At 33.8% G+C, this 13,590-nt stretch overlaps 1 protein-coding gene across 2 annotated transcripts in view; it reads right to left on the minus strand.

Moving 5' to 3' along the window:
- The window catches only part of Ance-3 (angiotensin-converting enzyme Ance-3), a 115,682-nt gene that overhangs the window by 91,628 nt on the left and 10,464 nt on the right, over positions 1–13,590 (minus strand). For both annotated transcript variants that reach the window (XR_013004821.1, XM_076397987.1), the window contains exons 2-8: positions 10,032–10,193; positions 9,728–9,968; positions 4,347–4,538; positions 2,267–2,534; positions 2,079–2,203; positions 1,775–2,018; positions 733–831 (exon numbers count right to left, since the gene is read on the minus strand). Coding sequence is in view for 1 of the 2 variants with exons in the window: in XM_076397987.1 (XP_076254102.1) it covers positions 733–831; positions 1,775–2,018; positions 2,079–2,203; positions 2,267–2,534; positions 4,347–4,538; positions 9,728–9,968; positions 10,032–10,193 (1,331 nt within the window). In the remaining variant the exon portion in view is untranslated. The remainder of the gene's footprint in view (positions 1–732; positions 832–1,774; positions 2,019–2,078; positions 2,204–2,266; positions 2,535–4,346; positions 4,539–9,727; positions 9,969–10,031; positions 10,194–13,590) is intronic.

Consider the following 13,590-nt stretch of genomic DNA (forward strand, 5'->3'; position numbering starts at 1 on the left):
ATGCAATATTAACAGGGAAGAATTTAAAATTTACCTTCAATATATCAAGATAAGTTAGAACTCTAATAGATCCCATAAAATAGATGGCACTAAACAAATATGGGAAGGCGTTATAGAAGAATTACAGATATTTTAATTTTGCCTATAATAGAGTTCATAATTGTTTTTTTTTGCTTTTTGTTTATATATATTTATATTATTTACACTTATGTATATTTGTATAGGATTTTATTTTAATAAATTTATTTTAAAAGTTAAATTTGATTTTCATTTAAATACTATTGGCCAATAAATGTGACGTCACAAAGTAATCAGGCGAAATGGCAGACCAATCAAAGCAAGGTATTTTCCAAAGGTTTCTACATAACTATTTTAAACTAACCAATTCAATTCACATTGTCAGCGCCGCCAATGTTTGAACTAAGCAAAACTTTGTCCCACTACTTACCATTGCAGTTGCACACCCTTGGTTAATATGTTTAAAATAACAATGGATAACTGACAGCCACAAAATCGTCATCAGATTTGACAAAATACCTGTTGGTGAAAAGCCTGCACGCGAGAAGTTTTAATTCACCGACAATCGATGAAGTAGCTTGTAAAATAATTTCAATGTTTCGCAGATAAATATTATATCCATATAATAATGCTAAACTTTAATTTTTCCGTTTACAACCCAATATTTATACAATATGAGTAGGTATAATATCCACACAATTTAGTGCTACTTACCTCAGATATGGAATATTGGCCGGTATATGGTACTTGGAGCCTGGATCAAAATCGATTTCAGATCTCAGAACCGGTGGTTTCACTCCTTGAAATTGTTCCCTAAGATAAAACGTTATAATTTAGTATACAAATTCTTTGCCTTGAATACTGTCGAAGTTTATATTAAAATAAATGAAATATAGCAAACAAATATAATATTGTCTTTGAACTACTTTTTAAAGTAAGTTGTGGCATGATTATTATTTGAAAAGGTATTTTACATGTTTTATTTTTATTATGGAATTCATATATATGGATATCATTTTTGTAGTAGTATTTGTCGTTTGCTTCAATTAGGCCTCACTTTCGGTGATCACCTGTACATGCGACGAAAATTTCTTCTGAGTGAGCATTCTTTTTAGATCTAAGAACAGAAAATAGTCGCTGGGGGCCAGATCTGGAGAATAAAGTGGATGAGGAAGCAATTCGAAGCCCAATTCATGGATTTTGGTCATCGTTTTCACTGATGCATTGTATTGGTGAAGCAGCACTTTCTTTTTCTTCAAATGCGGCTGTTTTTTCATACATAATCATACTTTCTGAACTCTCAAGGTATTTTATATCTTGAAATAAATATAACTCAAAATAATTTGTTTCATTTTTGTGAAACTAGCCCATAATCTACTTTGCAATATATATTTGAGCTTATAAAATGGAAAAACAAAAAATATCATAAATGTTTTAAGGACTATGTATCTTATTTATAATTAATCTGAAAATGTCACTAATTTATATACTGAATATTTCTTTATATACGAACTTTTAATGGTACACAAATATAATTAATGAGTCTATCAAACTGACAGTGAGATAATGGTTATCAAAACACTAAACAATAACCTTCAAATTTTCCATAACTCAATTTAGTTTTTTTAGTAAACAAATTTTCAGAAAAAAAATAGTTTACCCTGCAGATGTATTTACAGCACTGAATTTATAATCCTATTTAATTAGAATGTACCTTAAAATTCGGTTTTCATCAAAACTATCAAAATTCATGTACCTTAAAATATGCCAGTGACAATTATATTGTTCCTTTCCGATTCTTCGATTGAAAACGTCATATCGCCATTTATCCATCACAAAAGCGAAAGGCAGGAAAGTGATTTTCTCCAGCGCCATCTTGTACAAGTAATTGACGTCGACGGCAATATCATCCACTGAGGCCTGCACTAGTCCTAATGCCTGTAGATGCTTTGGTGTACCGACAGAAAGACCCACAGCTTCTCCAATAGCTTCATGGAAAGCTATAACAATATTGTAATGTATAACTAAGATTGTTATAGCAATATTGATGCTGCTCGTACCTGGATTAGCACCATCTCGAAAAACTTTTGGTTGATTCTTGTAGCTCATGAAGTAATGAATGTGTGCCATCTCGTGGTGAACAGTGATCAAGTCCTTCATGTTGACGTTGGTACACATCTTTATTCTATTAAATAATACAACAAAAATATAGATGAATATTAGAGTGCATGGAATCGAGATCACTCACCTAAAGTCGCGCCTGTTGCAGAAATCCCATGCAGACGGTTGGCATAGAACCACTCGATCTGAGGGTTCCTCGAGTACGGAGCCCTGCCAGAAATCAAGTGGCAGTGCGGTGAAATTCAGGGATACGAAAAATTCCTCTGCCAAGCGGAACATTTCGTTGGGTGTATAGCCTTGCTTCACCATCTCGGGAGTGACGTCCAGGAAGTGTTGTCCAGGGTACGGCTGCGATAAGTCGAATATGTTCGTCCAACTTTGACCCCACATATTTCCTAGAATTTTAGTTCGTAATAGTAAGTTGTAAATTGCATCGAGGTTCCAAAAAAGCCATAACCAGCTTCATTTAGGAATAAGCATAAGAAAATGAGCTAGTTGCTTCAGTATTTCTGCTTCATAATTCACCAGAAAGTTGTTATTTAAATATAAAGGCATAACTAATGGTTTATTCAATAATAGTCAAAATATTATAGAAAACACTTCTATTTTTTAGGTTATTCCTCGGAATATTCACCAAAGGCCATTCAGCAATAAAAACTTTGATTTATTATGACTTTGAAAAGTTAATTATTGATAACATTACAGTAAACTCTGACTGAATGTTTTATAGTTTTCATTAAATAGATGTAACTGCAGATATGCGACTTAAAAAGATAAAGAGATCTATTAGGAACAACAGAAATTACTGTTTCTCCAAACTTATATTACTATAACCTTCAATTTCAATGACGTAGTTCTGCCAACAGTATCAATATATCGTATAGTTATATATAGTTGTTGTATTATTTAGTTTGGGTTTCGCTATAAGCATGGAACTATAGAACAAGTGCATAGGCTTGTAAACAAAATAAACATGGACCTAAATACCAAAATATATTGTTCGGCTGCTGTCCTAGACATATCTCAGGCTTTTGACAAAGTATGGCGTTCAGGCTTGCAGGTTAAATTAAAGAAACTTCTCCTTTATACGGACTATCAGCTACTAAAATCGTATTTCATTCATAGACATTTTACTGTAAAACAAAGTGATGAACATACCAAATTACATACAATATATTCAGGAGTTCCGCAAGGTAATGTACTGGATCCAATACTACATCTTCTATATGCAGCCGATCTACCCACCACAAAAACTACTACTGTGACAACATGCGCAGACGACACAGCAATCTTAGCATCTCATAAGGATCCAGTCACAGCATCAATGAACATAAAAACGCATGATGCAAATACAACTGTGGTTGAAGACATGGCGCATTAAAGCCAATGAAATAAAAACCACCAATATAACTTTACCCTGCGTAGAAGTACGTGTCTACCAGTGAATATCAATCAATGTCAACACCCTCAATCAGAAGATGTTAAATATCTTGGTATGCATTTAGATCGACGCCTAAGCTGGAAGAAGCACATACTCTCTAAACGAACTTAGCCGCAAATTCAGGTTATCATTAGATTATAATGTATTGCTGTGGAGTCTATACTCAAGCCTATTTGGTCATATGGAATCCAACTATGGGGTACCGCTAGCAATCTAATATATCCATTATTCAACGTTGTTGATGTTCCGTACTATGTTTAAAATTAAGTGATACAACGTGATATTCCTCTAGAACCTATAACGCGTAATGATAACTGTAATGATAATGATAATGTGAGTGTAATTCAACGTGTTTGTGTGAAGTACTTTGAAAGAGTGTCAGTGCATCCCAATGTACCCATTAATCAGCTAAATATGCGACGTGATAATGAAGTGTGTAGATTAAGACGTTTAACACCATCTGATCTGATTACTGGACATATATAGACTTTAGAATAAGAATAATTAACTAAGATAGTATTTTGTATAGAAGATTTCTTAATAAAGTGATTTTCCATATAAACATAAGAAATACTTATTACCTATTGGGCAGATTGCAGATTGTGGAACCACTAAGAGTAATAAGAAAACATTTCTTTGAGAATTGGGAACATAGTCTCTAGAGTTTCATATTTAAAAACAAAATCGAATTATAATAGACGTTATAAAACTAAGGCCAAAATTAGGCTGAGGCTGTCATAACTACATAATAAATAAGAACAATTACCTAGAATATGGCTGGGAATCGGTGCTTGTTTGTTAATTTTCTCTGGTCCGTAGTACTCTCTCAATCTTCTCCTCACGTATGCGTGTAACTGGTCATAAAGAGGCTTGATATCGTTCCAAGCGCTCTCCAGGTCGGACTCCAGAGAGTTGGTCTCGAATGGGAATGACCAATATTCGCCAGTGTTGGTGAAATCTGAAAAGAAATCAGTGCATATTACAATTGCAGATGAGGAAATAATATATAATTATTATGAAATCGTAAAAGTCATTAATGAATTATCGATGATGGAGATTGATTTTTGTTATGTTCTGAATTGTAAAAGAAAAAAATCCGTTTCTACTCTGACTGAGGTAACTTCGAAAATGCATTTTTTAAAGCATGAATCACTTCATCGAGTGTCAAAATTTGATAACCATATGAATGAATGACATATCGGTATTGTATTTATCTAGAATAATTCGCCTCTTCTAGGACTTCTCCCAAATTTATCTGAAGACTTCTAGAAAAGAATTCATCATATTCCCTTAGGAATAACTTTTTTGGATTGTTGGGTTTGACTCATTTTGGAAAAGCCATACAGACGATAAAATATAATATCAGACCCTCATACTAAAGCAAAAAAGAAGTATTGAACACAGTATGAGAACTTTCCTCTCAACATAATTTAAATTTCTAATGGTTTATCTTAAATATCGTTCGCTTATTAATGTCAGGAACACAGAACATTACCACTTTCATTTAATTTTTCCTTTGCTTATAGTATTTTCATTCTTTCTATCATAACAGGTCAAATGAATAATCCCCGGCCTGACACATAGATGGCGCTACTAGAATTAAATCCATATGTATTTTAGTTAGCCCTAACCCTCAAAAGATGCGTGTATAAATTTAACAGCTGTCGGATCATTAGTTTGTGAATTATAGCATTTTGAGTGGAGCAACTTTTGTTATTGTGAAAAAATGGATAAAAAGGAATTTCGTGTGCTGATAAAATATTGCTTTTTGAAGGGAAAAATACAGTTGAAGCAAAAACTTCGCTTAATGCCGAGTTTCCGGATACTACCCCAGGAAAATCAACAATCAAGGATTGGTATGCTAAGTTTAGACGTGGTGAAATGAGCATCGAAGACGGTGAACGCAGTGGACGCCCAAAATAGGTTGTTAACGACGAAAACATTTAAAAAATCCACAAAATGATTTTGAATGACCGTAAATTGAAATTGAATGAAATAACGGACAGTCTAAAGATATCAACTGAACGTGTACATCATATCATTCACGAATATTTGGGTATGAGAAAGCTCTGTGCAAAGTGGGTGCCACGCCAGCTCACTTTTGACAAAAAACATCGACAAGTTGATGATTCGGAACAGTTTTTGAAGATGATCAAGTGTAATAAACCCGAGTTTTTGCATCGATATGTGGCAATGGATCAAACATGACTCAGTCATTTCAGTCCGAAGTTCAACCGACAATCATCCCAGTGGACTGCACATGATAAACCCGCTGCAAAGCGTGGGAAAACGTAACAGTTGGCTGGCAAGGTTATGGCGTCAGTACTTTGGGATGCGCATGGAATAATTTTCATTGACTACCTTGAAAAAGGAAGGACCATCAACAGCGAATATTACATAGTATTATTCGACCGTTTGAAGGACGAAATCGCCGAGAAACGGACCCATTTGTAGAAAAAGAAACTGCTGCTTCACCAAGACAATGTACCGTGTTACAAATCAGTGACAACGATGGCAAAAATCCATGAATTGGGCTGCGAATTGCTTCCTAATCTACCGTATACTCCAGATCTGGCCAACAGTGACTATTTCCTGTTCTCAGATCTCGCTGGGAAGAAATTTTCATCGAATGAAGAGGTAATCGCCGAACCTGAGACCTATCTTGAAGCAAAGGACAAATTGTACTACAGAAATGTTATCGAAAAGTTGGAGGGTCGCTATAATCAGTGCATCGCCCTTGACGGGAATTATGTTGAATAAAAAAACTAATTTTGCCAAAAAAGTGTTTTACTATGGTAGGCTGGGGACTTTTCAATTGCCGTGTTATTTTTATCGTGTATATATCAAATTAAACAGCAAATATTTACGGTCGAGATGACGATCGCGATATTCAGTGATATAATCAAACGACAGATGTTCGATAGCGTCCAATGTTGATGGTTTCAAACGCACACTCTAGCAATAGTAAATAAGAAAAGAATATAAACTCGATGCATGTTAAAATAAAAGACACTTTCACTGGAACCAATTTCATGGCAGTCAGCATCAGCCTCGGGCGACGATTATCGAAGCGCACTTGTCTTTTGTTTCCTCAATAAAAGAGCAGAATTTCCATTTAGACAATCGCTTCCATGGCGGGCTCGCGGGTCGACATCACAACAATTTCATTCCGGCCGACGCAATTAACGAAATGATTATTTAATTATTATTTGAACGCTTGGTTATTTATGCCGCGAGATCGACGTAATATCGTTGTCCTTTTAATTAATTATTATTTAATTAATTGAAAATGTTTTTTGGTATATGACTAGGTGCTTGGAAAGAAAGTTTCTTGTAATTTTGTTTAAAGTTCATTCACTTTTTTTTGTAGTCTTTACTAAATACACAGGTCTGCAACAAAAAAGTTGTTTTAGTATTTTCAACTGATTTCTGTATATTTTGGTTTGGTGGAAACAAAAATATTATGGAACCGATTTCACGGCAGCAGCTTGGAGTTGATTCTTCACAAAATTTAAATATGGAGACGATCGTTGGCAGGTTTCAAATGAGAGGATTTTAAAATTTTGTACTTGGACAAAAGTTTTCCAAGCACTCTTGCTTTCTGTATGTATCGAATAGAAGAGATCGAGCAGATCATTGGAATGAATAGTCAAAGAATGAAACAATATGTACATCCATATAAATTTGTTTTAGCACCTCTGCACATAAAATTGATATTGATGGATAATTCGTAATTGATATTGCTTGAAATACATATTTTCAAAGTTTTCACTCAGAAGCAAAGATAAAGGAAGGTGTTCATGCGATCAGACATTAGAGGGCATATAACTGGCTCACAATTCATCACGAACATGACGGATCCTATCGGTGTGGATTGTTTTTAAGGAAGCCATAGAGATGGTTAATCTTAGAGAACATAACTATAAACAAATCTTCAAGAGAATATTAAAAGCATTTCAAGTTTTATGTTGCCTAATTATTCTTCATTCTCACTTCACTTACTTCACGGAAAACTTGGGAGATGTACACGAAGATAAATAACCATATCACCATCATAATAATACATAAATTTTGTGTATATGTCACAAAAAATATTATTATTTTTGTATTGTATGGGCTCAGTACTGAGTTCAAAGTGATGAGTTGGTAGTAGTTAAAATAATATTGCAAATAGATAAATAGGTTTAGGTAGGTATTAAGCTGAATTATGTGTATGTAGCAGAATATAAAATTCGTGTAATATATAGGCTAAATAAGGTTTCTGATTATTATTGTTATTTAGTTATTACAACGATTAATATGTACATATTTTGTTTTATAACGTTGTACTTTGGCTGCAATCAATTAAACAAATTGGAATACTAAAAATTGGTATTATTGGCATAAAGTTAAACATTAAAATTATTAAAACTCTACAGTCAATATCCTTTTATCTATTAAAAATCATAATCGGAATAATTGTGGACACTAATTAACAGCAATGACTATTAAAAAACACAAGTTTTCCCATGAATTCATTATTCAATTAGTTTTGTTATCAAGATTAAAATTACCATACAATTTTCAGTGTATAGTACGATATTCAGCTAAAATACGAATTTTTCATTTAGTAAACTGACGGTGCTGTTAACTGATTGATTAATTAAGTTTCTTGAAAGCCATGGTAAATTGACAAAATGTTAATAAATAATAATATTACGTTTTTAATTTCGATTTTTATATAACATAAGTTAAATACTGTATGTATAAAGTTTCTCAATATGGGTAGGTCGACATTGAAATAGAATCAAGCAAGTTGTTTGTATCATATTCATGAAATGTTTGTTTTATTTGAAAAGCCCATGTATGTACCAGGTGTGTTGTAATAACTTTCAAATGTTAAAGTATCTAAATACATTTGTCATTTTATTCTATTGACATTAATCTCAACAAAACTATACAAGTCCCTGCAAGAATTTTAATGCCTGAAGACGTGCATTTGTGCCACGCATAATCTTTTTCCTTTCATCAGAAGAAAAAAGCCGATGAGTCATCGTTTGCTGGTAGAGATTTACAGTGAGTATGTCCTAACCATAAAAACATGTGGAACGTTATTTCGACATTTCAAACATCAACTTTCAACTTTCTTGTACCTGGTAGACCAAAAACGTTTGTTGATTCGGAATTGGAAAAGTTATTAGATAAAGATCCAACGCTAATTCAAAAACAACTGGTTGAATATAAACCCAATAGTATTTTTGTGGAAAAAATATGAATGATATGCAATTAGAAAATCGAGATATTATCACTGAAATGACAACAAAGTTGTTGTCGTATATTATGAACTTTTGGAAGTTAGGGAACGTCAATAATACGCTCGTAGACATAATAAGGTGATTATGCAGTATGACTATATGACGTCCCATACAGCAAAATTATTCAAATTAGATTTGTCGCGCCATCCATATTCTCCATATCTCGCTCCATCTGACTCGCAGATCAGTACAAAAACTTCCTTGATGAAATGGTTTAGCTCAAAGGAGTCAACGGTTCTTTTGGAATGGCATCATTATCCTGTAACGCTCATCATTGTCGGGGTGAAAAATCAGTCAATGACGTCGTCAGTCTAAAATACATACGAAACACTAACTTTTTTAGGTCGTCGCGACCTGGTGAGCCTCCCAAAGGTTGGCATCTTTCCACTTTTAACAATTATGTTGGTTAACACAGCCTGTGTCCCACTGAGAGTAGGCTTTGTGAAGGTAAAAATTGTCGTAAAATGTTTACGATGCTTTTGTGGTATAAAATTTACCCTTCAGTCATTACTTTGGATCATTTCTGAATAAATCGAGGGAAGAGTTTGATCAAAATAAACTTTCTACTGGACAAGGAAGAAGGCAGGTCATACTACTGCATGACAACATTTAACTAGGCCTCATATTGTTCGTATAACTTAGAAAACCAACTTGCATTTGGCATGGGAAATTCTACCAACCAACTTCAGTTGGTTTCTATCGATGCCTAATCTGATACATGGTCCAAAACGATTAAACGATGATGAAAATCTGTAAAAATAAATTTAGGCACCACGCTTACGCAGAGACATTGTCCAAAATTATTAAACAATGAGGAAAATCTGTAGACACCCTGCAAAAACGGATGACTTACTGTTTAGTCTAGCAGCTGTATTGGATAATTGCACCATCTGCTCGTACAAATCCTTAATTTTTTGTCCAGTTTGACGTCTCCATTCGATCCAAACGTGCTGTAACTCGTCCCAGTTTCTGCTCTTAGCCATAATCTGATTAAGATCCGGTTGCAGCCTCAAGCCACAGTGAAACTGATCGTTGTAACTGCATATGGAAGCGGTATTGTAAATGGCCAGCATGTCATTAATCAACCTGTTATACTAAGGGAACATAAAAATCGTTTATACATCTCTGATTGACATTTGTTTAACAATAATCCTTACTCTATCCAGCTGATCCGGGGACATAGCGGCAGTACCGATAACCGAGAAGAACCTCAGTTGGCGGTAGGTTTGTTGGTCAGGTACCCGACCAATATCACCAACCTGATTCAACAGATCCCAAACTCCATGTTGAAAATCGGCGTAAATTTGCTGAGCGTTCAGCTAGAAAACGACAAAAAATCAGGTCAAGTAAATAAAAAATTATTATAATGATATGAATTAAAATGTCGTAATTATGTTATTGACCTCTAAAGTTTTTTTCTTACTTGTATACAGTAGTTTGATATCATTTTGTAACTATTAACTTTAGCCTTGTTTTAACATATATTAAAATATAAATGCATTAATAGTTTTATATAACATATGGTTTAATTTGCCAAATTCATTTGGTATTCGGGCCAGTGTTCGTCACCTTGGAGAATTTTAACTAATACTACAAGTTCATTGACCGATCTGGTGCTCCAAGATTGAAGCTTCTGGCATTCTTCATGATATAGTTCGCACTGCAGAGCCATATATCTTGAGAATTAATGAAGAAAATGCTAAAGTATTGACAACTGGCGCATTTCTTGCTATTGTAAATATTAACGGGAGGCAAGTCAGGAGTTTAAATGCTTGGACTCAGTAACACAAGAAGAGAATCTGTATCTAAAGAAGAAGCAAGCTAAGGTAGCAAGCGGAATGGACCAAGCTGAAAGAGATTTTGTTTCTCTAAGTGCGCGTTTGAGGGGAAATATTACAATCAAAACTAAAATCCACCTCTTTCTATCGTGTTGAATATTATCAATCCTTCTATATGGCTCTGATGATGAGCTGTTTTAATACAGTCTGACCTCCATAAGCTATAACTTGACATTCTTCATTTTTATATACGAGATCGCGTTAGAAAGGAAGTAGTTCGTTCAAAATTCGATAAGCAATGGACAGTTAGGGAATAAATTCAGAGACGGAGCTTACAATTGTTTGGCTATATATATCGGATGAAAGTTGAACGAATTTCTCATAGACTTGTATGGCGAATCAACCTATTGGGTCTGAGAAAAGTTCTCTTTTAGAAACCATGCTTTATTCATCAACAGACTTTCTTTCATGATATAGTGATATTTCCTACAATGTTCCAATGTTTTTCTAAATTTTCCATGCTTTTTTCTGTAAAATAATTTTTTTAACGACTTTAACTAGCCTTTCCTCGCTAAACTGACAATATTTTTGACACAGATCTCTAATTTTAATACTTCTGTCATTTTCGTTTTAAAGAAGCATATCCTCTAAGGATGCAATAATATATATATTGCCCTTATATTTACGTGTGTATGTTATATCGCACTATTAATACGGCCCCGGTGGTAGGTGATCATATATATCATATATACATACCGGCTTTACCTTCCACGACATACCTTGAAAACCTTTACTTGAGATTATTTGTCTTAAAGCACGCTAAACATAGAACAAACAACACAAAATATCAATTAAATGTATTTTAGTGACATGCGTTTGATTAAAAAAACACTGGGTTTTGGTAGTATCTTATATAATGCATCGAAATGGTAATCTGAATATTCCCATAAGAAACTCTTGCAATAAGTGACTGTGCACATTCTAATTGAAATATAAAATTTCTGAGAACTTTACAAGAACTCAAGTTTTACCTAAAGGATTTGTTTGATATGTAGTAGATTCTTTTTATGTCCCTCTGTATCCAAGAATATGGACCTAGACCAAAGCGTAGCAACGTCGTTAGCAATCAAAGGTGTTTTGTTTAAAGACACTAGAAGAGAGTTTAAACAAGTCGAGTAAAACGCATATCTTTGAACACCCACTACACAAGCCTGTATTTTTTTATTATAAATGATATTTTTATCATTGATATCAATTCTTTATTATTATCTGTTTATTGTTACTGTTATTTTATGTTATTTTATCACTATTGTTTAAATTGTTATTAATAATAATAGTTATTCTGCCAGTATTGTTAATTATTATATTTCTTGCCCATTATTGATATTATTAATATCATTACTTATTGGTATAATTAATTACTTGTACTATTAGTTACCGAAAATTTGTCGGTAATATTACATTTTCGTTATTACTTGACATTAAAATATTTATCATCTATCCTTGCTATAATATTTAATCGACTTCTAAAAAGGGGAAGTTTTATGCACGGCTGTATATTTGTTTTTTTTAATGTATGTACGTCGATTTCTCCGTCAATTGCGGGCTGAATTTCAAAATAATTTTTTTATTCGAAAGAGTGCACTTCCCAGGTGGTCCAAATTAGAATCTGTTGGGGGAAAGAAGGAAAATCGGGGAATTTTTCAAAGGCACGTACAATGTTTTCACATATGTTTTATCTAGAATAATCAGATATTTGGGTATAATGTTATAGCTGAGCTGATGTTACTCGGAAATCGTTCAGTGCAAAAGCCACTCAGTTTGCTTTTTAAGCTCAAACTATAACATATATGTCGTTGTAAAAGTATTGTACACAACTGCTTCTATGGTGTGATGGTTAAGGCTTCCAAACGGAGGTCGCGGATTCGATTCCCGACGAGGGCTATAACTTTTTTTGTTGTTTAGATAAAACATTTGTCAAATTACCTAGACTAGCCAGAGAGTGCCTGAAGCACTCCTTAATTTCAATCATTGTTTCTATATTCCTATTTTCCCTCATACGGGCTGGACCTTCACTTGGTCTACCCGTTGTAATATTAAATAAAATAATTTCGTAATATATTGAGTAAATATTTGACACTAAAAAGCGAAATATAAAATATTTTTAGCGAAAAAATTGAACCGACTTCAAAAAATAAACAAGGAACTCACTAAAAATTTAAAAATAATCAAACTATTATTAAGATGTTTAACACAAAAAAAATTAAAATATAATATGTACCTAATAATCGTTGTAGTAACTAAATAAAGATAAACCAAAACCTTATTTGACCTATCTACTACACGTATTTTATATTCTACTATATACACACAATTTAACCTACCTCCCTAAACCTAACAGGTCAATTCAGGATCAGGAAAAGTCCCCGACCTGCCATAGTAAAACACATTTTTTTCAAAAAAATTGGTTTTTTTTATTCAACATAATTTCCTTCAAGGGTGATACACTCATTATAGCCACCCTCCAACTTTTCGATACGTTTGTAGTACGATTTGTCCTTTGCTTCAAAGTAGCCCTCAGTTTCGGCGATCGCCTCTTCATACGATGAAAATTTCTTACCAGCGAGCATTCTTTTGAGATCTGAGAACAGGAAATAGTCACTGTTGGCCAGATCTGGAGTATACGGTAGATGAGGAAGCAATTCGAAGCCCAATTCATGGATTTTTGCCAACGTTGTCACTGATTTGTAACGCGGTACATTGTCTTGGTGAAGCAGCACTTTCTTTTTCTACAAATGGGTCCGTTTCTCCGCGACTTCGTCCTTCAAACGGTCGAATAATATATTCGCTGTTGATGGTCCTTCCTTTTTCAAAGTAGTCAATGAAAATTATTCCATGCGCATCCCAAAGTAAAACTGTTACGTTTTCCCACGCTTTG

This window comes from Rhynchophorus ferrugineus, unplaced genomic scaffold, assembly GCF_030347505.1.
Source record: "Rhynchophorus ferrugineus isolate W39M unplaced genomic scaffold, kcgeb_rfMv2 rfM1, whole genome shotgun sequence".
Lineage (NCBI taxonomy): Eukaryota > Metazoa > Arthropoda > Insecta > Coleoptera > Curculionidae > Rhynchophorus > Rhynchophorus ferrugineus.